Below are 26,360 nucleotides of genomic sequence, written 5' to 3'. Positions count from 1 at the left end.
AGAAGAATGTTCAATGTAAGCAACACAGTTTATATGAAGTACAAACCTCCTTGTGTCATTCAAGGGGAGGAAAATCACCAATTCTCCAATGCAAAACAATACAAAGAGGATATTCATAATGTTACAACAGGACAGAAACCCTGTGTACAGCTGCCATCTACACAAAATTAAAATCCTCAGCTGCAGCATAAAACAAGCTGCAGCAGTGGGTTAAGTCGCTGCTATTCTCACAGCAACCAAGTCGATATAATATTTACATTTCGACTTGCCTCTTTCATCCTGTTTCCTCGAATTCAGATGTTCATTTCTCTTTTGAACACCTTATACATGAAGCCGGTAACCAATCTTTTAACATATTTGCAAATGCCAACTGGTAATGGTGGCCCAATTTCTTATCATTGAAATGCTCTTGAAGCATAGTTGAGGGTGCCAGGAATGTCAGGTGCATCTTTTCTGTTCATGGAATCACATCTGCTAAGTTGTTCATCAGAAATTCGTTCTCGGGCCTCACTATAAAGCTTTAGTGTATCTACATGGGTGGGATCAAGAGAAAGAGCTGCTTCACAATCTCGAAGTGTGGCAGCATTGTTGCCCATAGAGTCGTGAAATGCAGCTCGAAGATGGAGTAGCTGCAAGTCTGGTTTGAAGAAAATAGCTTTTGATAGTTCTGCTATTGCCTCCTCTTCTTTGTGGTCATCCATTAGTACTGCAGGTAATTAAACAGTTAATAAAAGAACAAAACAGGTTTTTAAAGCATCCAAGCAATGATGACACAGTCGATCAAATTCTCCCTCCACAATGAAATTCACTTTTTTTTTTTCCCTATTTCACTTTCAATAGTGAATTACAATGGAGTAAAATAAATGCAGAATTATGAGTCCACCACAAATAGTAAGGTAAAGCTTTGCTGAGCTACTTCTACACAACTGCAATGCAAACTAATCCAAGTTGAATTTCCAAACATTGAGAGTTTTATAATGCAGGTAACTATATCGACAAAAAACATCATACAAGCCTGACCAGACAATAAAGAAGTATAGATGTGCTATTTGAAATCTTTCCAAGCTCCAAGAATTTTTTCAATAAAACATATTGACATGTTGAAATGACATGGTGCTTTAATCAAGATTCCAGAGGCTTGAACAGATTATTGTGTTCAGAACTCTGGTTATATGATATTGTGATGGGTATTCAATACCAAGAAAGTTTAACAATGTTCACGTAATTTTGGTGCTTATACATGCCTACATGGATATTTTTCTTAAAAAAATGATGTAAAAAAAGGGTTGACATGCAGTGTTATCAACTTATCAACTATTTACAGCACTGTAGTATCTGGTACTCAAACATTGGCTCAATCTATCACTTCTTATCCTTAAATTAGGGAGAGGCGGATAGCCAGTGCCTTTGATGGATAAACATTCAGCTACCTGACCTCCTTCCTCTCAAACAATTGGGGGAATTACAATGTCATGTATGGAGCTGCACTTCTGTCTTTGTATGATACAAAGTACAAAACAAAATTGATAATTATAAATTAAGAACAAGATGTAGTAAATGATAAAGTCAGGACTCAGGAGGGGAAAAAAACAAATCATTTGAAGTGGATGTAATGGAATGGCTGATGAAGTGTGAATTTTTCACACACACAAGCCAAAAAAAGAAAAGAAAAGAAAAAAACACATAAATCGGCTTTCAATCATCTATATGCATAACAAAAAATGCACCACCTATCATGATGTGAAGGTGTTTAATACTATTAATCTACATCAGCTCGCAAGCCCAATATTTTAGTGCAATTATTTAGAAGAAACAAGGATGGCCCCTTCCCCAAATTAATAAACATTAACACAATTATTGTAGAATAGCTCAACATTAATGCCCAATCCACATTCTTCTCTCTACTTTGTCATGCAAATACTTCTCTCTTTGTTTGTTTGGTCCTTTTCTACATATTGTGACAATTGTGGGAGGACCAATTATAGCAAAGAAAGGGGATGCAATGGAAGGGATACATTCTAACGCAGTGAGTCATTGTACGTGACGGACTAACAGATAATGTCACAAGAACAACATTATTTCAATTGCACCTATATATATTTGTTGGAATAGTTGAGTTTTAATCCCTATCAACAAAATTTCACTTTGATAGTTGCAAACTTCAATGAGTTCAATTAAGGTGATTATTTAAGAAGAAAATATGAAGAGACCAAAAGATATAACCTTTAAATATTAGGGGAAAAAAAACAGAGAAAAGAAAGAATAAGATAATTAGTAAACGCACCAGCTGCCCTGTATCTATATGGATATGTCCTCAGGGGGTCAAGTTGTGTTGCCATGGTAAGATCTCTCTTTGCCATTTCACGGTCACAATATTCTGAACGTTTCTCGTAAGCTGATGCGTTGTTCCTGGCTTTTTCTATCAACTTTGTCATCTCATCATATGCAGCTTTTCGCTGATTTTTGACATGATAGACCCTTGCTAGACCTTGATGTGCTCTGGTGTGCTTAATGTTAAGAGCATTCATGTAGCAATCAGCAGCAAGATCCAGCTTTTCACAGTCTACATAGACACTACCTAAATTATTTAAAGCCTGCAGAAAAGCAGATCTGGGTGAATAACAGCATTATGGATTAAATCATAAGACCAACAGGTGTTTCAATAATATACATACTTGTCCTTTACGTAAACCATCTGAAGGACATCTAAGAGCTTCCTCCAGGAGATGGATAACATAAGATGAAGACTCCTCATCAAGGTTTGAATCTGCCAAAGCATATGCTTTCAAGAAAAATGCTTCAAATGATCTTTGGATGGTGATGGACTCTTCAGCCTTTGCTAAAGCTTCTTCACGATGGCCTGTATCATATAAGATCCACCCTTCATAAACGAGCCTTTCATGGTCAGAAGTGGAACAGTTCCGTGCCAATCGTAAACTACGCATTGCAGCCTTCTGGCAATTTAACCTGTCAATTATGTTTCAGGAAATAGGGAAAAGACTCGTCAGGGTACATTTAGCAGCAATAGAGGGTGTAAGAGTAAAATTTAGAACAAAATTCACATAAATTCAGTAAAATTTAGAACAAATTCACATAATTTCACAATTTTGCAGTAATACTTGGCATAATTTCAATCGCATAATCCCTTTTGGTCCTTAAGACAATTTACTCTTCACTGTCTACAGGAGTTCAGGATGGTAAGCACAGAATTCTATCAGGGTTTTCCCTTCCTGGAATACAAGATACCTCTAACTGAGAGAAACAGTCTAATTGAGAGATAAAAATAAATCATGTACCTCACATCTAAACAAAAAACAATAACAGATTCCACCAACAAAAGTAGTGACATCCAGAACACTGAATACTGGAGTATTTAATTAACAAAACCAGCAGCATGACATGTAAATAAGAACTTTGCTTCAACAATCAGAGGCAGAGCAAGATAGATGAAAACACTAACTAAAGGTTATCAAAAGGAAGTGGCAAAATTTGCACAGGGAACCTTTAGCAGCAATAAAGGATGTCGGTTTGCATGGTAGTTTGGGTAAGTCATAAACACACAATACTAGAAGATGGTGTAGAAGGACAAGAGAACGTAAGGGAAAAGTCAAAGGATGAGACGACCAAAACAAAAGCTATAAATCACGAGGTGTAAATATGGATTAACATGGCACCAATGTGGAGGTTACCAGAGCAGACAAGGTATGAAACTCCATATAGAGCTTAGATAATTCCAGGTCAAAATTTTGAAAGGATTCCACTTCAGAAAGTCCCTTATGTTATAGTTCCTAAAATAAACTATTATCTATCTACCTACGTTACCCTGTGATTTCTCTCTACGCTTACAGCAATAGGAAAAAATATATTAGAAAACAGAAATGTTAAACGAATGTAAAGCAGTCTTCAGAATTGAGCACTTGCAAAAGAGATTGTGATTCACAACATTGGCCACAAGGTTAACAGATGTCTAAAAATGGCTAATGAGTAGACAAATCACAAAGAAGATTTATATTGATATCTGCAGAAAACTTTACTAAGCTTAACTTCCTCTTATAAAAACAGAAAATAGTGGACAAACTTTCAAGGTATGTAGTATGTACTCACCGCAGGAGAAGGAGAGATTGTCGAAATCGAAGGAGACTTTTCCCTGGATCATTTGCTAGCATATGGTGCACAACAGCTAGAGATCCAATATCATCTACGGAGGACCATCTATCATACAATTGCATCCAGCAATCAGCCTGACTCCACTGCTGGACATGAGAGCGAAGGAGCTCTACCAACTGCTCTCCAGGCAGTTTTCCATGGAACATCATGTAGTCTGGGTCCAAAGTCAAAAGTGCACGGAGGTCTCTGAGAGCACCTTCATAATCTTCAAAACCAATAGAAAACCAAGCCCGCAACTCAAGGCAGTCTGGAGTGACCTTGAAACCGATAATTTTATTAATTTCAGAGATGGCTGCTCCTAATTTATTATCTTCTAAAAGCGCAATCGCTCTGTACTTGTAAGGAAATGATAAGGTTGGATCCAATTCCGACGCCTTCTCAAGATCTGCCAGTCTCTCCTTCCCTACACAATATAACGACCGTTCCTGATACATCCACCCAGAGGGCTTGTTATCAGAGATTAATGAGTTCATCAGTTTGTACGCTGTGTACTTGTGTCCACGTTTATACTTTGTCCTAGCAATACCAGCTATCGAATAAACATGACCTGCTTCAGCAGCTGCCTCAAACGAATTCTGGGCATCCTTGTATTCTTTCCTCTCGTAAAATACACAACCTAGTAGATGAAATGCAAGTTGTTTCTGCCACGACACAATTGCAGTTTCCACCAGACGCTCCAACAACATTACCATTATATTAGACTTCATGTCCTCTTCAATAGCAGTTTGACTAAGAAAATAATACAACAGGAAGGAAGAATGCCCGGTCGAAGCTAATTTTTCCCTAGCCTCCGGAGTGCAGAAGTATTTCATCACATTCTGGTCGTGCAACGAACCAGGAAGATCTCTCAGAAACACCTGCAAACACGCAGCCACTAAAAGAGATGCTGCCTCCTCCAACCCATAATCCATTAGCGTCAAAGCACTTTCTTTATCAATAACCAATGATGATAAATAAACATCACAAGCAGATTTTAATTCATCACAACAAAACATGTTTGCCAAAGACAGTAGCTCTAAAACCAGTGGCGGATCCAGGGAATCGACTTTCTTCTTCCTACTATACAACTCCAAGGCTCTAATAACCTGGACAGATATCCCATTCTGAGTAAAATTAATCTTCTCCCTCCTTGATTCTGCAAAGCTCCCATACAACAATGTCTTAAACGCCCTAGAAAGCGAGGCGATATTATACCGAATGCACCTCACCTCCTCCTCTCCTACAACGAATGCCATATCGAAATCCTCCTCAGACGTCGAACATTCCTCATCCTCAACCCTAGTAACACCACCCAAACCCTCTTCCCCAACCACAACCCCATCAACACAACCCTCATTGCCATTCCCACCACCCGAATCCCTCCTACGATGATGACAAACACACTCATCGAACGCAGACTCGGGATCATACCCAGAAATCATACTAGCCTTAGGACATTCAGTAATCCTTCCACAACAATCCAATGGAGACGAACCCGTTAACTCATCTTCCCTCCTCTCAAACCTCAACCACGCTGCTAACACAATCTTTGTATGGACATCAACAGCATGTTGCCTAGCTGATCTGAGACTACGCCGAAACAATTTGGAGTCAGCCAATCCTCGAAAAATCGCACATTGCTCAACATAAACCAACGATTTCTCAAATTGTGGACAACCCTCAATTCTTCTATAAACATCAGCTAGGGTTTCAACAAAATTAACAAATTTAAGACAAGTTTCTACCTGGGGTTCTACTAGATCTGTTGAAGGTAAACCAAAGGGCAACAAAGCTTCTTGAACAAGATTCGCTTGTAAGATCTTTGCATCTAAATTCGATGATGTTCGAGTTTTGGATCGAACCGAGTTGACTCGAAGATGATCTTGGAGTTGATGAAGAAGCTTCTCACCCGTGCCGATACCACCAACACCACCGCCGCCGCCGCCATTGCCGTCGCCGCTGTTAGCGCCTCCATTGGTGGCGGAGTTAGGATTAATGGCGTAAACTTGTGAGCTTTTGCAACCATCTATAAGCTTCAAACTTCGCATCGTTGACAAAATGTTATTCTGCATTTCGATTGATTTTTATTTATTTTTGTAGAAGGGGGAAAAAAATAATAATAACCCCACAAATTTAAATTTAAATTTTTTTATAAAAAAAGGGAAATTTGGAGGAAAGAACAAAAATGGAGATGTGGGTAATCAATCAAATAACCAAATTAAATTAAATTTGATGAATTGATTGACTAATTCTATCTGGGAAATTTCCAGGAAATTAAAAAATAAATAAATAAATAAATAAAATGAAGGATTTTATTTATTATTAATTAAAAGAAAATGAAAACTAAAATTGGGTTGGAAAAAGGGAGGAAGAGTGATCGGAGCACGTAGGCCGGCCAAGGGGAGAAGAAGGGAGAGTGGGGGGTGGCCGTTGGGAACGGCCACTCTGTCTATATTTTCTCTCTCTTATTCTCTGCTTTTCAGGTTTTTTTTTTGGGAAATTAAATTAAATTTAAATTGAATTAAATTGGAATTTTGAAAAATGTACTTGTATAAATTAATTTTATTTACTGTGAATTTTGCAAATTTTTTAGATTATTTTGGCTCTCATTTGGGGTTTTGTTTGTAGGAAGAAGTGGTGATGTCGTGTGCGTAAAAAACGGGGATTTTTTACGAAAGTAAGTTTAATTGGCAAACAATTTACCAATCTAGACGCGTGGCCAAACTATTTACGAAACTGAGCTTCTGACATAAAACGCTGCCTCGGTCATTGTATCATTAAATAATATGTAATAGAGGTAGTATTAAAAAATCCAAAAAAAAAAACCACGTAGAGCCGTTGAGCAATTAGGGGTGTGATAAAAGTGGACACTTGTAAACCTGTAACAATCTAGAGACTACACTTGTCAATTCCTAGTAAACAGTCTAAAACACCAACATTAAAACATACTTCTTGAAACCTGATTTGTCCACGTTCGGATTTTTTACGAAACTGAGCCCTATTAGCAAACTATTTACGAATATAGACGCGTGGCCAAACTATGTACGAAATTGAGCTTCTGAGGTAAAACGCTGCCTCGGTCAACGTTTTACCTCTGTTATTATTTTTTAAAAAATTTCTTATTTAGTGAAATACAATTTTTTTTTAAAAAAAATATGGAAATACATAAAAACGCTGCCTCAGTCAGCGTTTTTGTCACTGTAACAACCCTTAAAACGCTGACTGAGTCAGCGGTTTTGCCTGGTATATTTTTCGCGCACTCACTCTTCCTCAAAACTAAAAACTCAAACTCACTCCTCCTCACGCAATAGCCTATCTTCCTCAAAGCTCTGCCGTCGCCTGCTGTCTGCCGCCGCCGCCTATTGCCTGCTGCCGCCGCGCCTCTCCTCTTCTTTATAATCACATTGTTAGTACTTCTCACTTATTTGTTTTTAAAATTTAAAAACCTAGGTTATGTAGCTCACGTGGCGATACTCACACGGCTTCCCATTCATGGGAGTCCGGTGTCTGGATCTGCGTTGGCCGATCCCCCCGGTTATGTAGCTCAGGTTCTCGGGGTTCAGCCAGGACCGGACGATATCAGGGGCGGCGGATTGAGGACCGGCTGGATACGCGACACTTTTCGTGTGTTGCCTGATGGTGCTGATGAGGCTACTATTGCGAGACATGCTCGAGCGTACCTTTTTCTGCTCATCTCGGGTGTGTTGTTCGGTGGCAAGAGTGGCAGCCATTTACAGATTATTTACCTGCAGCTGGTAGACCACGACTGGGAGCATATTCGTGGCTACAGCTGGGGCAGTGCTTGTCTGGCGATGTTGTATCGCCATATGTGTAGAGCATCCCGCCGGGGTTCTCGTGAGATCAGCGGACCGTTATTTTTGCTTCAGGTAACCTACCTATCTGTTAACAATTTAATTCGGAAAGTTCTTACTTAGTTTACAATTAACCTAGTTTTGTGTGTTTGATGTCCAGTATTGGTCTTGGGAGCACATCCATGTAGGCAGGCCAGGTAGGCCTGCTATACATCGTCAGGGGCAGCAGGATCAGGACCAGCAGTATGAGCGGTACATTCCTCCACCACGGCCTTCCGCTAACGAGGCATACGCTTGCAGATGGGCGGTCCCCAAGCTGACATATGCGCATACGGCGAGGGGCCTGCCGTACTACCGAGACGCCCTTGATCGACTGACCGAGGATCAGGTGAAATCTTTAATTTGTTTATGAAATTGTTATTTATTATGTATACTCTTAACATATTTAATATGCACTAACCTGTTTATTATGTTACTTTTTATGTGTTATCGCAGATGACATGGGACCCGTATGAAGCTAATTTAGTTGCTGCCATGCCTCCACATCTGCTAGATCATCAGGCGCAGTGGCGTTCTAGGGTTCCCCTGATCTGTTTTGAGGTCGTCGAGGGTCACCTACCAGATCGAGTCATGCGATAGTTTGGACTACGACAGACTGTCCCCCAGCAGTGTGACACTAGTGCCCGGCTGCACCGCATTGACCGTCGGGGAAAGAGCGACAGGAACTGGCGGACGGAGCATGCCCAGTACATTAACTTGTGGCATCGACGATTGGAGTTCGTCGTCACTGGTGACCCCATCCACGGCGTTATGGATCCATACGATTCATACATGGAGTGGTACATGCGGATTACACGGCGTTTCATCAACCCCAGCTACACACCGCCATCCGCACATTACCATCCATCCTTTGACGTGATCAGGGGATATGTAAGTGTATTTGATTAACTTATTTTTATCAATTTTAAATTTGTATATCATTCAACTAACTCATCCTTAATTACTGCAGGCGTTGGATATGACGGCGATGGTTGACGCACTGTCGGACGTCCTTCCAGGCATACTTGAGCCGCCCAGAGCACAGGTCGAGCGGGTGCGAGATATGGGCATGGCTACCTTGCAGAGATATGGTCACGCCTATCTCGTCCACCCCCAGGACGATCATGGCGGCCACTCTAGTCACTCAAAGTTCGAGGCTGGCCAGAGTAGCTGTGGGGGTGATCCTTCGTCATTCACGGGCGCAGAGGAGTACGACATTCGCAGTTCCGCGCCCCTACGTCATCCTGATGACCCATCTTCCAGCCAGCTGACTCCGCTAGTACGCCCGAACCCATTTACCACGGTCCGTCACTACAGCCGTCGTCAAAGGCCGAGAGTGGACATACAGGATAGAGAGCCGTTACACCAAATTGATGAGTCAGAATAGGATAGAATTATCTGATTTATTTGCTGTAATGACCTTCTCTAGTTTGTTGTACATAACACTTACATTACATTATTATTTGAATAATTATTTGAATGAATTTATGTCTTGTTTGAATTTCAAATTCCTTATTTGTCCACGTTTGACTCATTTCGTTCAAAATAAATTGTGGATGTGGAGGTGGTGGATGTGGAGGAGGATGGGTGGTGGAGGTGGTGGATGTGGAGGAGGAGGGTGGTAGAGGTGTTGGAGGATGTGGAGGAGGAGGGTGATGGTGGTGGTGGATGTGGAGGAGGAGGGTGGTGGTGGTGGTGGTGGTGGATGTGGAGGAGGAGGGTGATGGTAGTGGTGGATGTGGAGGAGGAGGGTGGTGGAGGATGTGGAGGAGGAGGGTGGTGGTGTTGGTGTATGTGGAGAGGGTGGTGGATGTGGAAGGGGGCTGCACTGGCTGCTGTTGGGGGCCTGCTGTTGCTGCCTTCAGCCAGCAGATAAAACGCTGAGTGAGGCAGCGTTTTATGCTTAGGTGTAAAACGCTGACTCAGTCAGCGTTTTTCTCTGTTATGGATACAAGAAAAACGTTGACTGAGTCAGCGTTTTTCTCTGTTATGGATACAAGAAAAACGCTGACTGAGTCAGCGTTTTATTGTATTTCCAATTTTTTTTTAAATTTGTATTTCACATAATACGAAATTTTATAAAAAAAAATAATAACCAAAGGTAAAACGCTGACCGAGGCAGCGTTTTATGTCAGAAGCTCAGTTTCGTAAATAGTTTGGCCACGCGTCTAGATTGGTAAATTGTTTGCCAATTAAGCTTACTTTCGTAAAAAATCCAAAAAACGGTTGGAATTGGAGAGCTGTAGGCACCTTCTATACCTCTTCCACTATTATAAAAATTAAAATAAACCTCTACTCCAAATCATTTGATAAATAAATTATTGTTTTCTAGAATTTTCATTTCTAATCAATTTCATTATTTTAGATGTATGAAGATTCCAAGAGAAAACGTTGTACTCCATAGTTGATTTTGATGATAATTTAAAGAAAATGTATTGCGTGAGTCCGGACTTATAAAATGTTTCGTAATTATACATCATTTAAGAAAACCCAATTCGATTTTTTGGGTAATTATACATCATTTAAGAAAGCCCCAATTCAATTTTTTGTGTATTTTTCGAAAAATCTGAGAATCTCAAGCAATTTAACTTTCTCTCTATTCCGTCGTGGATAACGTCGCTCCTCTCCTTCGCTATAACCACCACCAACTTGTCATTAGGCGGAAACTTGTTTTTCTTCGCAAGAAGATGACGATACCTTATCGACCGACGAAACATTGTGTGCGGCTCACCTAATACTTTGTGTAATATAAATAATACATTAAATACGTTGTTTGTTTTAGAGATATTACATGTAAAAGGTGATAATAATTAAACAAAATATTATTTTTTACCGTTAAAAAATTATTTAGACTAATTTTGTATTATATTTATTTAAAAGTATATTGATTTTTGCTAATTAAAACTTATTTTTAAATAACCTAACCTATTTCTTTTAGCCTGTAAACTTAAATTAATTTATTGGACATTACTTCGTATTTCTTTAACGTGAAAAGAACACGGTAGGTCAAAGCATCTCCAATGGTAAGTCGTAAGTTACCTTGTAGCTTGGTTTACTACATCAATTTTTAAGCTACAACACTTTTTAGATACATACAAAGTGTTCAAATAGGTGAGTTACTATAATTTTGTAGTTTGCAACAACTAAAATAATCTTTTTTTAAAAAAATAGATAGTTCTACACATGTCACAATATGAATGGAGTTCAGCTTGTTTGAGCAAAAGTACCTTGCTCCCTATAACATTGACCAAATAAGCCTTGTAATACTGAATTACTGACCGAGTAAACCTTTAATTATAACACTAATGAAGTAGCCCCCATAATTGTTGGTTACACTGTGTGGCCGACCACATAAAAAAAATTTGTGTAGGAATTAACACTAGTATAGACATATTAGGTATTTATGATGTTAGATTTCCTTTTATGGAAAAATTATGCAATAATTGCGAACACTTAAAATGTAGTAGTTCTTATTGTATTTGAATCCTACTATATTCAACTTATATTCACTTATTCCAAGTAAATAAGTTCAAATAGATTGGAGAAGTTCATACTTCGTATAAGATAAATTATTAAAATTTAAGCTCAAATAAATTCAAATAAGAATTACCCAATTAAGTTCAACTTGCAAAATTACAACTAGAATATATATAGTTCCAATAAGTTTCAATAAATTTAATTTTAGGTATATGGACTTCTGTATATAGTGGAAGATATATACGAGTATTTATTCTTCACGGTGAGCATCAACTCGTAATTTTTATCTCTTGGATTCAAGTCAAGGTGAAGAATTGTTATGTGTGACTCGTATTTACTTGAGGGAGTGCACGTTCGCACTAACTTGTTCAAGCAAACCGTGTCACTACAAAGATTACGAACTTTAGAAAACATAAGGTTTTGCGCAGCCACACATCACGAAGGGAGCATTTTCACAACAAAAAAGAAAAGCTTGCCGAGAATTATTGTCCATGCAAGTAGACCATTGCACATCTACGCAAGGTGGAGCAACGGTGGTGCATCCGCGTATGAATATGGTGACACATAGATGCGTGGAGCCTGGTTGCATACATGATTTGTCATGCTTTTTTTTCTTCTCTGGTGTCATTTTTGTTAGTTGGAATTAAAGAAAGGGAATTCAAAGGGTCAAAGATGATCGTCCGATTGGGCTAGCATCGCCCGAGCGCGAGAAGAGTCGTAAAATTTTGGAGTTTTGCCGCCCGACCGGGCGCGAGAGCAGCTTGGTTTTTGGCTGGGTGCTCGCCCGACCGGGTGCGAGGAGATGTCTGGAAATTCGCTGGTAGTTCGCCCGACCGAGCACGAACTTGCCTATTGGACTTCAACAATTATTTCCTTCTTGATTTCTGGTTTTGATTCTTTGTAACCCCCCATTTAAGAGGCTATTGTGGTGATTAAATCACTATGTTTATTCTGATCTTATTCCTCCTTTGATGAAAATATTCCTCTATGATCTTCTATCTTCCTCCATCCATATAAATTGAAGGATGATTTTTCTGATTTTATAAACTTTAATATACATACAAATCAAACACAATAGCTTAAACACAATTCCATCTGGCATAAGATATTTGACTTCAACCTTCCACCCAAAAGTGTCTTTGTGTGGAAGTGGTGTGTTATCCTTAGGGAACGTGCCGACATATACAATTGAGCACCGTAGTTGCGCCAGAATTTCATTTTCAAGTCAGTGATTTGCATCACAATACACCGATATTTTTCATTTGTTTGTAAGATCACCTTTTCAATCTTGCTTGATTTTCCTATACTATTTATAATAGACTACTCCATTATTACAACAATTTTAACTATTGTACGGAATACAATAAAAGAATATAGTAATGGTAATCGAAGTGGTACTACATATAATGCTAAAAGGTATTAATGAATTATATACTTCATCCGTTTTTATTTTATTACACCATTAGGACTTTTACACTATTCACTTAATCTTCTTTGACCATCATTTGTGAATCCATTTGGAAAAATATAGTCATGTGGGATCTAGTTAGATTTGTCTTGAAATGTTCTTTTCAAATATCAATTTTTTTATAATTTTTACAAAAGTATAATTGAAGATATTCATAGCTAAAAAAATGCATTGGCAAACGTGAAATCCCTCATGGTGCAATAAAAAAAGAACAGAGGAAGTATACCAATTGCAAAGGTTCTTATAAATTAGAAATTTCCTTGTGAGGTGGACATTCTGATGTTCCTTTATATCTTTTAAAAAGTCTATATGGTTAGTAATCCTTTTAATCGCTGCTAGTTCTTAATTTGGACATTGTATCCTCCTAATCAACGAGATAAGTAATTAAAAAGATTTAGTTTCTTGATAATTATGAGTTTTTTTTTTAAAAAAAAAAAATCATACCCTGTCAAATTTTTTTTTATTATTTTTTTTTCATTTGTCCATGTTTACTTGTTTAGAGTTTGTTTTACATCATTGTGGTTTTCTGTTTTTTGATTTTTTGTTTTTTAATTTCATATGATATATGTCATATAATGAATTAAAAATTAGTCAAACTTATTAAAATCATGATAATTTTGAAAACTGACAACAAAAAAGTGGAAACATCTTTTGCTTGTTTCCTGTTTTGGTTTTTGCTTTTCAAAAAAAAAAAAAAAAAAAAAAACTAAAAACAAAAAACGATGCCAAACAAGCCCTTAGTTTGTCTAATATGCTTTTCTGTTTCCCACCCTTTGTTTTTTTAAACACATTTCTCCTTATTACATCCGTTCCCTTTTCTTTTTACTTTCATGTAAGACTCACTTTTTTTAAAAAATAAATTAAATAAATACTAAAAACTAAAAATTAAGGCTTCAAGTTACACACACGCACTCTCATTCACTTCCCAAAAAAATTACTTCTCTCATTAATTGATTCATTGCACTTAAGGGTCTGTTCTTTTCAGCTTAATTCCACTTCATCAGTTCGGTTCAGTTTCAATACGTTCAGTTCAGTTCCTAATTTTCTTCTCTCATAAACAATTCATTTTAGCTCTATTCAGCTCGGTTCAGTTTAGTTCAGTTCACTTAAGTTGTTTTCAGGTAATTAGAACAAGCCCTTGGTAAGTCACAAATAAAATTCACAAAACTTTGACCACAAATCACTAATATTAGAGTTATTGTAACTAATAGGATCTTATTAGATTTCATTTTATGTTTATTACTTTTAAAATATCAAATTACTAGATCAAAATTTGTGGAATACATAATTTTGAATATATTTTTACAAAAAAATGTCAACAAAAAAGAGTGTAGAATAATTCATTCACAAAATGAGGAATTTTTGAAGAGAAGAATATTTTTTTTATAAAAAAATCAACAAAATAGAGTATAAAAAATTGATTCACGTTAAGAGGGTTTTTTTTAGAAGAGAAGAATCCTTAATGCGTTTTAAGTTGAATGGTATTCACAATTTTATGTCTTTAGAGCAAGATTAGAGTAGTCTTGTCTTAAAACATTAATCCATTGTGACATCAATTATTAGGTTTTTTTTTAATTTATAATTATTTTAATACTCTTTAAGACTTGATTAGATTTAACTCTTCATCTTCATACTCATTTTTTATTTTATATAAAAAAACTATATTAATGTTTTTTTTTAAAATAAAAAAGTTAATTGATTGTTAAGTTGGTTCTTGAATGGGCAAAATAATATAATTTATCTCCTATCTCTTCCTTGCTCTCTCTAAAACCCTAGCTCCCATTGTTGAATTTTGAAGGGGCTTCCATCGGTTTTAACTGGTGGGAAGCCCCAATCCTTGCTTCTTTAAAGTTTTTGCAGGTTTATTGATAATGCTTCCTCCTTTTACGGGGAACTTTTCTTCCTTCAAAGAAAGAGTTTTCAATCTCCTTCAAAAGACAAGGTTTATCTCCTCTTTTCGGAGAAGAAATTTCTTAGTTTTGAATCCATGATGTTAGATCTAATATATAGATTGTCGTGAAATTATTTTGTTGGTGAAAAAGTTATCAAGTTTTCGAATACAAACAGATAAATCAGAAGACATCTTCACGGTTATAAAGGATCGTTAAATTGTCTCTCCAACAAGACTGTATTTCCCAGTGATATAAGCGGGAGATGTTCCATAGTACAAGATCTACTCGACGATTATATTGTAGTTTTTATGAAGGGAAATTTTATTTGATTCAATATCTTATGTATTTGTTGACGTCGAATCATTGTAGATGTCGTATGACTTATAATTAATGAAATATTCTTGTTTTTCAAAAAAAAAAAAGTCTTGAATTTTCAAGACTCCACTTCAAATTTTATTAAGATCAAACTTCATAAATGCATAAAAAAAAAGGTTTTATCTTAAAACCACAAAATATCTTAAAACCACAAAATTAAATATTGATTATATCGCCTATTGTCTTAAGACATAGGGCTATATTTGCTCTTATTTAGAATTGTGTTCTCCAATCTTGAATTTGGAAGGGAAAAATATAGGAAAGAAAAGAGATAAGTCATAAGCAATTTTGGTGGGATATTTTTTATTTCATGAGATTATAACATGTGTATAAAGATGATGGCCTTGTTTGGCAAATTGCTGTTGGCGGTTGGCTGTTGGTTGGTTCACTTGGCTTGTTTGACTAGCTAGAATGTTTGGCTGTTTATAATGGCTTTTGAATTTGGCTGTTTAAGCTGGCTGTTTATAAAAGTGTTTGGTAAATTAATTGTTGGTTGTTAGCGGTTTATTAGATAATTTGTGGACCAACAAGCCAAAAGCCAACAAAAAAGCTACTCAAAGCAGCTTTTTCATTTTGGCTTAAAAGCCAACTTTTTTGTGACTAAAAAGCCAATTACCAAACACATTTTTTGGCTATTTGACCACCTAAAAAAGTCAAAAGCCAAAAGCTAACCAAAAAGCCAATTACCAAACATGGCCGATATAAGCAGTTTTTACTTTAGTTATACTTATAGAGTATATTTAAGAGCATATCTAGCCATTAACCATTTATGATGGTTATTAGGAGAGAGAATGTGGAAGAATAATTTAAAAATAAAGGAGAGAGAGAGAAAAAAAAAGCAATAACCCGATTGGGAAAATAACCAGGTTATCAAGCTTGGTTATTGTGTGAAATAGAAATATCAAGCTTGGTCATTGTATGATGGGGTTGGGTAAAATTAGGAGAGAGAAAAATGTGTAACCATGGTCAACCATTGGGGTACATTGGTTAGTAAGTGGGTATAAGAGTGGTTATAAGTGAAGTGCAAGATAGAGAAATTAATAAATAAGTGATAACCACAATGATTGTAGGCAACCATTATGTTTACTCTTATATTTTAACACGTGTCTTGGAGATTGAAAAAAGTTAAATATAGCAATCTTTAAGACGATGAAGGATATCTCAATTCTCAACTGATTAGAGCCCTCCTTCTGGTTCCAGGTGATACTAAGATCGAATCTCATCACTTGCCCTTGTGAGCTGTGGCCTTGTGACTCTCTAGACACAAAAAAAAAAAAGATATCTCCCTAACTCTCGTTCAGATCACATCCATCTTTTTACTCCTACCGTTCAACTTAAATTCAACAATTTGATTCGAGCAAAAATTTATGAATTTGAGTTAATTGGTTAAAATATGGAATTTACATTGTTACGGAATAAAAAATGACTTCCTATGTTTTTTTTTAAATGCATCAGTTTGACCGACACATTTGTCGAGACATAACTTTGACTATTAATATCTTTAATCGTGCTTTAGTAAAAAAAAATTGTAACAAAATTATATTATGAAACTAGACATTATGACTAATCTAATGATATATTATATAATAACATTTATGTATTTTATAGAGGTGAATAAATTAAGTCAACCATGGTATGCGAATAGTGCAAAAATAAAAATAATGCATATAAAAAAACGGAGGGAGTATAAAAAAAATACTCTCTCAGTTTCATAATGGTTAACATGTATGCGTATAGCGATGCAAATTTTTCATCGCAAGCAAATATATTTAATCTCATATCAGCAAAAATTTTAAAAAATTAATAATGTATTTATGGAGACCAATCAAATAGGATTCCGTATGAAGATATTTGTTATATAGAGAAGAATTTAATAAACTCCTCTTATTTTTTACAGTAAAAAAATTCCAAATGAGAAAGAATATTGTAATGGATAGAGTTCGAGTATAATTTTTATTTTTATTTTTATTTTTATTTATTTATTTTTTATAAGAGAGTATAAATTAATTACGAGTACATGTTAAAATAAAAGATGTGAAACTAATTAAATTGACCTATACAAAAAAAAAAAAAAAAAAAAAAAACTAATTAAATTGACAGATGGAATGTGTTTCTAGCTACTTTCCTCTTCTTTTTGGTATGGCTAGTAGCGCAGCTGTCGCTTTTAATTGCACTCCATGTATTTTAGTTGCTACTTTAGTTTTCATGCAAGGAAAATTTTGAATAGAATCTCATAGGAGTAGTTGATTCCATCAAGAATTTATGGTGGAACATTTTTGGCATTTGTTAAACACCTGACCTAAATAAGGTACCCACGGTTTGTTTTATGTGGTAGCACTTTATTTGGAGAAAATTCCATTTTTGATTAGGAGATTGTTGATACTAATACAAAAATATCTCCATACCAAGACTATAACATCCAGTACTATAATTTAATACCAACAAACATTATTAAAGTCCTAATGACTAATTAAAGACATTTGCGGTATATATATTTCAATATTCTATGCCCCCGTTCTTTAGAGCTGCTCTGCTCTACTCAATATCGACCCTCCTTTGGGAGGTCATAAATCTGAGGTTTCGTAGATTATTATAAAATAGAAAGATTCCAGATTTTCAGTCGCTACAGAGTAGGCTTGCTCTGCTCTACTCAAAAGAAATCTGCTCTGATCTGCTCTGCTTAATTTTCAAATAATAATTAATAATAACAACAATAATAATTAATATTGTAATTGATGATAATAATTTATTATTTTGAATAATTATAATAATTATTAATATTAAAAATAATTTTAATAATAATAATTTTAATAATTAATAATAATAATAATAACAATTAATAATAATAATAATTTTAATAATTAATAATAATAATAATTTTAATATTTATTATTAATAATAATAATTATTATTATTAATATCAATAATAATAATAATGATATTAATAATTAATAATAATAATTATTATTAATTAATAATATTAATAATTTTAATAATAATTAATAATAATAATTTTAATAATAATTATTATTATTTTTAATTATTATTATTAATTATAAATAATTAATAATAATAATAATAATAATAACAACAACAACAACAACATTAATAATAATAACATAAATAATAGTATTAATAATAATGTTGAAATCTGCTCTGCTCTGCTCTGCTCGGCTCTGCTCTGCTATCCTGAAATCTGCTTTGCTCAGCTCTGCTGAAATTTAATCTGCTCTACTCTGCTGACCCCTGCTCTTCTCTTCCCAGAAGCTCAAAATAACATGGCCTATATGTTGCATTTAATAAGATAATTTAGTTACCATGTTTATAGCCTAGTATATTGTTCATGGTATCAGATTTCCTAGGTTAACTTCCGCTGCAACCTAGCTCTCCGCCCCTTCTCTATCCTTCTTCTTCTCTATTCTTCCTCTTCTTCTTCCCTCTTCTCATCACAGCCATGTCAGACACCAAATTTCACCCTGCCATGACTGTCAGTATATCAAAACCAATATTCCCGTCACTCTTGAGATGGAGAATGTTGAATATTCTATGTAGGCGGAGTTATTTAAAGTCCACGTGAAATCTCATAAGGTTTTACACCATATAATCCCACCGAAAAAGAAAGCCCCTGCACCTTCGACAGACGAGGAGAAGGAAGTGTGGTCAATTTTGGATGCTACTGTCCTCGGTTGGATTTATTCGACCATTTTGCGTGACTTATTAAACACTATCATGGAACCTGATTCAACGGCTAAGGAGGCTTGGGATCGTTTGCGTGACATTTTCCAAGACAATCAAAACTCCCGTGCCGTCACTCTTGAACAAGAGTTTTCCAACACCAATATGGAAGATTTCCCTAGTGTTTCGGCGTATTGTCAGCGCCTTAAGAGTCAATTGAAGAATGTTGGAGCACCGGCTGATAACAACCGACTTGTACTTCAATTGGTTCCGGGTCTCTCGGAGCCTTATAATGGTGTTGCAACTTTGATTAGGCAGAGTAACCCTCTACCGCATTTTTACCAAGCACGCTCCATGCTCACTTTGGAGGAAGCGAGTAAGGCAAAGCAGGCGGCAATGGCATCAGCTATGGTGGCGAGTGTTCCACGAGAATCGTCAAATTCTAGTGGTGATTCTAGAGGAATCCGTGGCAAAAACAAGCCTCACAAGAAATCCGAAAACCGGAAACAAACCGGTTCGGGTGGCGGTGGCCGCGGACAGTCCTCCAGCGATGGCAGCCAGTCCTCCGGCAGCAGTGGTGGTCGGTCCTCCGGTGGTGTTCCTGGTCAGCAACAACAGCCTTGGATGACTCCCCCTCCATGGCAGCAGTTCCCTGCTTACGGGTACCAACCTTGGGGGTGGGCTCCTCAATGGGCAGCCCCACCTTCTCCTTATCCAACCCAAGGTTGGGCCCGTCCACAAGGCCCACAGAAGCAGCCTGGTATCCTTGGTCCACGTCCTCAACAAGCTTTTGTTGCTCAACAGTCCAATTCCTATGGTCCTACGGATATTGACTCAGCTTTGCATACTATGACGTTGCACCAACCCGATCCTTCTTGGTATATGGACACCGGTGCCACTTCTCACATGACCTCCTCCAACGGTAATCTCTCGTCTTATTTTAATTTGAGCAATCATCATAATGGTATTATTGTTGGTAGTGGTCATACTATTCCAATTCGTGGTTGTGGTCATACTACTTTACCTTCCCCGAACCCACCTTTGTCCCTTAATAATGTCCTACATGCACCCAAACTCATTAAAAATTTAATTTCTGTTCGGAAATTTACGAAAGATAATTGTGTGTCTGTTGAGTTTGATCCTTATGGTTTTTCTGTGAAGGATTATCGGACGGGGAGCCCAATAATGAGATGTGATAGCCAAGGGGACCTTTATCCTATCACTAGCATTTTTTCAAAGACTTCTCCATCAACCTTTATAGCTTTAGCATCTTCTATTTGCCATGATCGATTGGGACATCCGGGTTCTTCTATTTTAAAAACTCTTAGTAATAATAAACACATTGAATGTACTCACTCTTCTAGTTCTAGTGTTTGTCGTTCATGTGTACTTGGAAAACATGTTAAGTTGCCTTTTTTGTCTTCGAATTCTATCACTTCTATGCCTTTTGATATTGTTCATAGTGATCTTTGGACATCTCCGGTTTTGAGTTCATCGGGTCATCGTTATTATATGCTTGTGTTAGATGATTATTCTAAATTTTGTGGACTTTTCCTTTAGCCAAAAAGTCGGATGTGTTTGACAAAATTTTATCATTACAAGCATTCATAAAAACCCAATTTGAACGACCTATTAAAACTTTTTAATGTGATAATGGGAGGGGGTATGATAATGGACCTTTTTGGGCATTGTGTGAGTCTAATGGTATGTCATTCCGTTTATCGTGTCCACATACATCTTCTCAAAATGGAAAAGCCGAGAGAAAAATAAGATCATTAAATAATATAATTCGAACTCTTCTTGCTCATGCATCTTTACCGCCATCATTTTGGCATCATGCTTTGCAAATGGCAACTTACCTTCATAATATTCTTCCAAGTAAATTACTAGAGTACAAGTCTCCTCTCCAAATTCTCTATCAAAAGGAACCATCTTACTCTCACTTACGTGTCTTTGGATGTTTATGTTACCCCTTAATTCAGTCCACTACCATAAACAAGTTACAACCTCGATCTACACCTTGTGTTTTTTGGGGTATCCAACGAATCATAGGGGTTACAAGTGCTATGATTTATCTTCTAATAAAATCATCATTAGCCGACATGTTATGTTTGATGAAAGTGTGTTTCCTTTTGCAAATTTGTATACTCCCCCTTCCCAGGCTTATGATTTTTTAGATGAGGGACTTAGCCCATATATGATGCACTACCTTTCCTCTTCTGAGCCGTAATTGGTATACACTAGACCCTAGTGTAGGTAGGGATACCTACACCCCCCTCTAAACGATGCGTTTATCATGTTACCCACATCCCATAACCCACTAACCTACTGTAACTACCCACCATTCTCTCTAAAACCTTCTTCTTCATTTCTCTAGACTTTCTCTCTCATCAAAACCAGAAAATATGAACCAAAATTGCTTCAAAATACTACAAAATTGCTTCAAAATACTACAAAATTGCTTCAAAATATTGCTAAATTCCTTCAAATGTCTACATTTGCGAAGAAATTCAACAATCGCAACAACATTCACAGAAATAGTAAGTAATTTTACTAAAAATTTTTGTATGAACCTATTTTTTCTACTACGTATTTCATTTTGAAATTACATGTTCAGAAACATAATCTAACTTGATTAGAACTATTTTATGCAAAAATCATTAAAATCTACTATGTTTTCTGTTTTTTTATTTTTTACAGAACCGAAAAATATATTTCGAATTAGAGAGATAAAGAGAATGATGATTCAGAGAAGAATCATGTTCGTTGAACATAACAAGGCATAGTCTGAAGAAACGTAAGTATTATTTCAAAAACCTATTTAAACAAGAGTAGAAATTTTTTTTTAAAAAAAACAACGAACAAAAGTCTCAAGTTGTAGATCTAGAACTTTTAAAAGATATTAAAAAGTCTTATGGTATAGATGTTAACATTTCTACGATTCCGAGTTAATATATGAACATATATAGAATTATAAATGTTCATTTGTATATTTGAATTTATTTGAGTTTATATTTGACTTTATATGCCTAAATAAATAATGTTCATTTTTATGATATGTTATGCACATTTATGAAATGCATAAATAATCATTCATTTGAGTTGAGAAACTGACTTATTTATTCTATCAAATCTTTTGATCATTTATGAAATTCATAATGTTCATTTACATATAAAGTAATGTTCATTTTAAAATATATGTTAATATTGGTTCATTTCAGTTTACATATATATTTATATGCCTAAATAACGAATGTTCATTTCTTTTATACATTATCCTCATGTATAATATTGATAATGTTCATTTGTATGCATTAAAACTAATATCTTACAACCAATCTAGCTATATTGTAGTGATGTCCAAAGTTACACATTTGATATAAATTTGCACATGGAATTGAAGAATACGTAGTTGTTTTGGAGAAGATAAAATGGCTTAACAACGCTGATTATACAAACTGCGGAGTATAAATTATGAAGCATATAGAAACATTCACTACTAAACTTAATGAGAGTTAGATTTGTGATTTGAAACCAAATAGTGTAAAAGTGATAAATGTTCAATAATGTAAGATATATTGTTCATTTATAAAGTAGTGTATATAATAATTAACATTTGTTAATTCATTTTGTTCAACAGGTGAACCAAATTAGGAAGCAAGGATGCGGAACTGATGCTATTTGAAGAAAAACACTAAATATAGGTTAAATCGAAGATAAGCAAGGAAGTTTGCAAATGAATAGTACATGTTATATGTTCATTTATGAAAGTGTATATGTTCATTAATGAATGTGTATATGATCATATCTTAAACTTCCTCCATTTCTTTTTACTTGCAACACAGCCTTGTGGCACGTGTTTTGAGGTCGGGTTTATGTAATGTAAACGGATAAATTATTCATTATAATTTTTACAAATGATACTTAACCCTATTCTAATCTTCGTGTAAAAATTATATTGATAAAATAGCTCGTTTACCCTCATTAATCATCTCCTAAAATTGCGTGCCTAAAAGGTGTGTTGCAAGTAAAAGAAAACGGAGGAAGTATATAGTTTTATAGATGATTTTTTTTTGGAGGAAAATAGACTTATAGATATTATTTGTTAAAAAAATTATTGTAATTGATATTTCATTTTAATCTTTATTTGTATGAAAAAATATATATAATTTTTAGGTTTTATGAATTGGTTGTTGGTTCTTTACTTTTGTTCATTTTCAAATTGATAAATAATCATTTACATATGTTGAATTTTAAAAAAACAATATACTAAAAAAGGTACTATATAGAAACAAATTCTTATGTCTTTAACACTTGAAGAACTTTGAACAAGAGCACCTTGATCATTTATTGGAACCGTGGGAGGAATAACTTAAACATTTGTCGATTGAACATTTCTGGAATGGGGTTTAAACATTTCTAGATTGAAGTTTGAACAATCCTGAGTTGAAGTTGGAACAATGCCAAGAACTACGGGTGGAACAAAATATCTAGTTTGAGATTTTGTAGACGCATTAGTACTCTTGGATTAACTTGAGCATCATTTTTAACACCAGCACCACCTTTTTTTATCTGAACATTACATTGAGCTTGAGCAGCAGAAACACCAGCAACACTTTTATTTATAGGAATATTTAAATCCTTCGACTGCAAAACAAATTAAATGATCATATTAAAATATATAAATGTTCAATTACAAACAGTTAAATAAACAGATAAGAAAAACAAAACTTTAGCAAGATATGAAATATCAGCTTTTTTTCCCACTGCACAAAGTTTTAATATACAATTATAAATGAACATAACAAGTTTCAAAAAATGATCATATTAAATCCTTTAAACACTAAATCCTTCGCCTTCAAATAAAAGTTAAATGATCATATTAAAATATATAAATGTTCAATTTCAAACACTTAAATAAACAGATAAGATCAAAACCTTAGCAAGATATGAAATATCAGTTTTTTTTCTCATTGCACAAAGTTTTAATGTACAATTATAAATGAACATAACATGTTTCAAAAATGAACAATAATTAACAAATACAATGTTCAATAGCAAAATTGCACATGATCAATATGGAAAATTTTGACACATAATATTATCAAGAAAAAATGGTAAAAACAAATAATCATATATGACATAAAAAAATTAAGAAGTACAAATGATAACACATAATTGATTAATTTTAAATATAAAAATGATCCAAAAAAAAAATAAAAATAAAAGCATAAAAACAAAATCACGCAATTTTCAAACATAGAGCAATGAAATAAATTGAAGCAGCGAAATATTCATAACAAAGTATGAACAATCCAAAAACGTTCATCATAATCATAATCAAATTTTGAAAATTGAAGCAACGAAAAGAATAATAATACATAAACTAAGTTGAAATAAACAGAGCATTATAACACAACAATGTATTGATGATAAAAATTACAAAATTATGATTGTAATTACTCACATTGTTGATGAACAAACGAATCAATCAATCGAACTCTAGAAGACGGAAACATACTTTCGTAATCACGATCGAAATTAGCAGAGGAAGAATCAGCCATTGATGATCAACAACAATTATCAAAATCATAGGAAAAATAAACGGCAAAATTAGTATAAAATCAAATGAAGAAGATGAATTAACTAGAGAGAATGTAGGTAGAAAAATGGAAATTGATCAATTGAGGAGAGAGAAAATATTGGGTTTAAAATCATTTATATACATAGCTTGAATAATAAGAAACAAGAAATTAAAAAAATAAAAAAAAAAAAAAGGAAAGAATTGAAGCATGAATTAGCTCGTGAGTACTCCCCGCAAACTACAAAACGGCGTAGCATCAGGGGTGTAGGTAGACCATCCTACACTAGGATGTAGGGTATAATTTTCATCTGAGCCGTCCACACCAGCCCACACCACATCTCCTTCATCACCACAAACTGGGCCGCAACATCCTCCTCCTCCCAGCAGCCCAGTTTGGCTATCAAGCTGGACCGTGGGCAGAATGGGACTCAACTGGACTGTGGGCCAGTTCAATCAACCACGGCCCAGGAGAGGCCTACCCATGCAGCAAGGCCGACAGCTTGCTCCTCACAGCCCACAGCCGCTCCACCTTCTCCAATTTCACATCCGCAACCTTCTATTCCTACTATCATGACTCGTAGTAGACATGGTATGTATAGTCGAGCATAATCCAAAGTATAATAATTTTAGTGCAATGACTACTAACGTTACGAAATCACCTTTGCCTCGTAACCCCATTTCTGCTCTTCGTGACCCGAATTGGAAAATGGCCATGGATGATGAATTTAATGCTCTTATCAAAAATAAGACGTGGGAGTTGGTGCCCTGTCCGCCGGATGTTAATGTTATTCGTTCTATGTGGATTTTTACTCACAAAGTAAAATCTGACGGTTCTTTTGAGAGGCATAAAGCCCGTCTTGTAGGTGATGGCAAAACACAACAGGTTGACATTGATTGTGGGGAGACTTTTAGTCCGGTTGTGAAGCCGGCTACTATTCGTACTATTCTTAGCCTTAATTTGTCTAAAGCTTGGTCGATCCATCAACTTGATGTTAAGAACGCTTTTTTACATGGTGAGCTTCAGGAGACAGTCTATATGCATCAACCCTTTGGGTACCGTGATAAAACTCACCCTGATTATGTGTGTTTATTGCGGGGCTCTTTATATGGTCTTAAGTAGGCACCCCGGGCGTGGTATAAATGGTTTGCAGATTTTGTTGCTTCTATGGTTTCACTAATAGTAAGAGTGACAATTCCCTATTTATTTATCGTCATGGGAAAAATGTGGCTCATTTGCTTTTATATGTTGATGTTATTCTTACTGCTTCTTCTGATACTCTATGGCGTTCTATTATGTCCCTTCTTAGCTCGGAATTTGCTATGAAGTACTTGGGTCATCTTAATTATTTTCTTGGCATAGCAGTGACAAGACATAAGGGTGGATTATTTTTGTCACAACGCAAATATGCGGAGGAAATTATTGACCGAGCAGGGATGGCTTCGTGCAAACCTTCGGCTACACCCGTTGAGGTAAAACCGAAGGACAGTTCCACAGGTTCACCGTGTGCCAATCCTACATTATATCGTAGTCTTGCAGGTGCCTTGCAATACCTTACCTTACTTTTACTAGACCAGATATATCTTATGCGGTCCAACGGGTTTGCTTACATATGCATGATCCGAAGGAGAGTTATATGGCTGCTCTCAAACGGGTTATTCGGTACATTCAGGGCACTATTGACCATGGTTTACACCTATATCCGTCTTCTATTTCATCTCTGGTTTCATATATAGATGTTGATTGGGCCGAGTGTCCGGGTACTAGACGCTCCACATCCGGATATTGTGTGTATTTGGGTGATAATTTGATTTCTTGGTCCTCAAAGCGACAACCTACTCTATCCAAGTCTAGTGCTGAGGCAGAGTACAGGGGCGTTGCTAATGTAGTTTCT

General features: G+C 35.5%; 3 protein-coding genes and 1 long non-coding RNA gene across 4 annotated transcripts; 3 read left to right on the top strand and 1 right to left on the bottom strand.

The window, feature by feature from the left end:
• Positions 1-9: 9 nt before the first annotated feature.
• Positions 10-6,648, bottom strand: LOC110710846 (ethylene-overproduction protein 1-like). The gene is made up of 4 exons (XM_021889186.1): positions 4,105-6,648; positions 2,676-2,967; positions 2,285-2,594; positions 10-706 (listed from the first exon to the last, which is right to left on the bottom strand). The coding sequence occupies exons 1-4, from the start codon at positions 6,216-6,218 to the stop codon at positions 396-398; spliced, it is 3,027 nt and encodes a 1,008-aa protein (XP_021744878.1). The 5' UTR covers positions 6,219-6,648; the 3' UTR covers positions 10-395.
• Positions 6,649-18,938: 12,290 nt separating this feature from the next.
• On the top strand, positions 18,939-20,444 carry LOC110710840. Its single transcript, XM_021889179.1, has one exon. The coding sequence runs from the start codon at positions 18,939-18,941 to the stop codon at positions 20,442-20,444; it is 1,506 nt and encodes a 501-aa protein (XP_021744871.1).
• Positions 20,445-21,571: 1,127 nt separating this feature from the next.
• On the top strand, positions 21,572-22,823 carry LOC110710864. Its single transcript, XR_002509215.1, has 2 exons — positions 21,572-21,681; positions 22,525-22,823. It is a non-coding gene; the product is annotated as an uncharacterized LOC110710864 (long non-coding RNA).
• Positions 22,824-25,054: 2,231 nt separating this feature from the next.
• On the top strand, positions 25,055-25,588 carry LOC110710839 (uncharacterized mitochondrial protein AtMg00820-like). Its single transcript, XM_021889178.1, has one exon. It carries the CDS (start codon positions 25,055-25,057, stop codon positions 25,586-25,588), a length of 534 nt encoding a protein of 177 aa, XP_021744870.1.
• The last annotated feature ends 772 nt before the right edge of the window (positions 25,589-26,360 follow it).

Source organism: Chenopodium quinoa, unplaced genomic scaffold (genome assembly GCF_001683475.1).
Source record: "Chenopodium quinoa cultivar QQ74 unplaced genomic scaffold, ASM168347v1, whole genome shotgun sequence".
Taxonomy (NCBI): Eukaryota; Viridiplantae; Streptophyta; class Magnoliopsida; order Caryophyllales; family Amaranthaceae; genus Chenopodium; species Chenopodium quinoa.
This window is presented reverse-complemented; position numbering and strand designations above follow the sequence as displayed.

What these genes read in the sequence shown, in the direction of transcription:
- LOC110710846 (XM_021889186.1), bottom strand. Translation starts at nt 6,218, where the DNA reads ATGCAGAATAACATTTTGTCAACGATGCGAAGTTTGAAGCTTATAGAT. An exon ending in CAATCTCTCCTTCTCCTGCG is followed by an intron (nt 2,968 to 4,104) that starts GTGAGTACATAC and finishes CATAATTGACAG; the next exon opens with GTTAAATTGCCAGAAGGCTG. An exon ending in ATATAGATACAGGGCAGCTG is followed by an intron (nt 707 to 2,284) that starts GTGCGTTTACTA and finishes AATTACCTGCAG; the next exon opens with TACTAATGGATGACCACAAA.
- LOC110710840 (XM_021889179.1), top strand. Translation starts at nt 18,939, where the DNA reads ATGGAACCTGATTCAACGGCTAAGGAGGCTTGGGATCGTTTGCGTGAC.
- LOC110710839 (XM_021889178.1), top strand. Translation starts at nt 25,055, where the DNA reads ATGGTATGTATAGTCGAGCATAATCCAAAGTATAATAATTTTAGTGCA.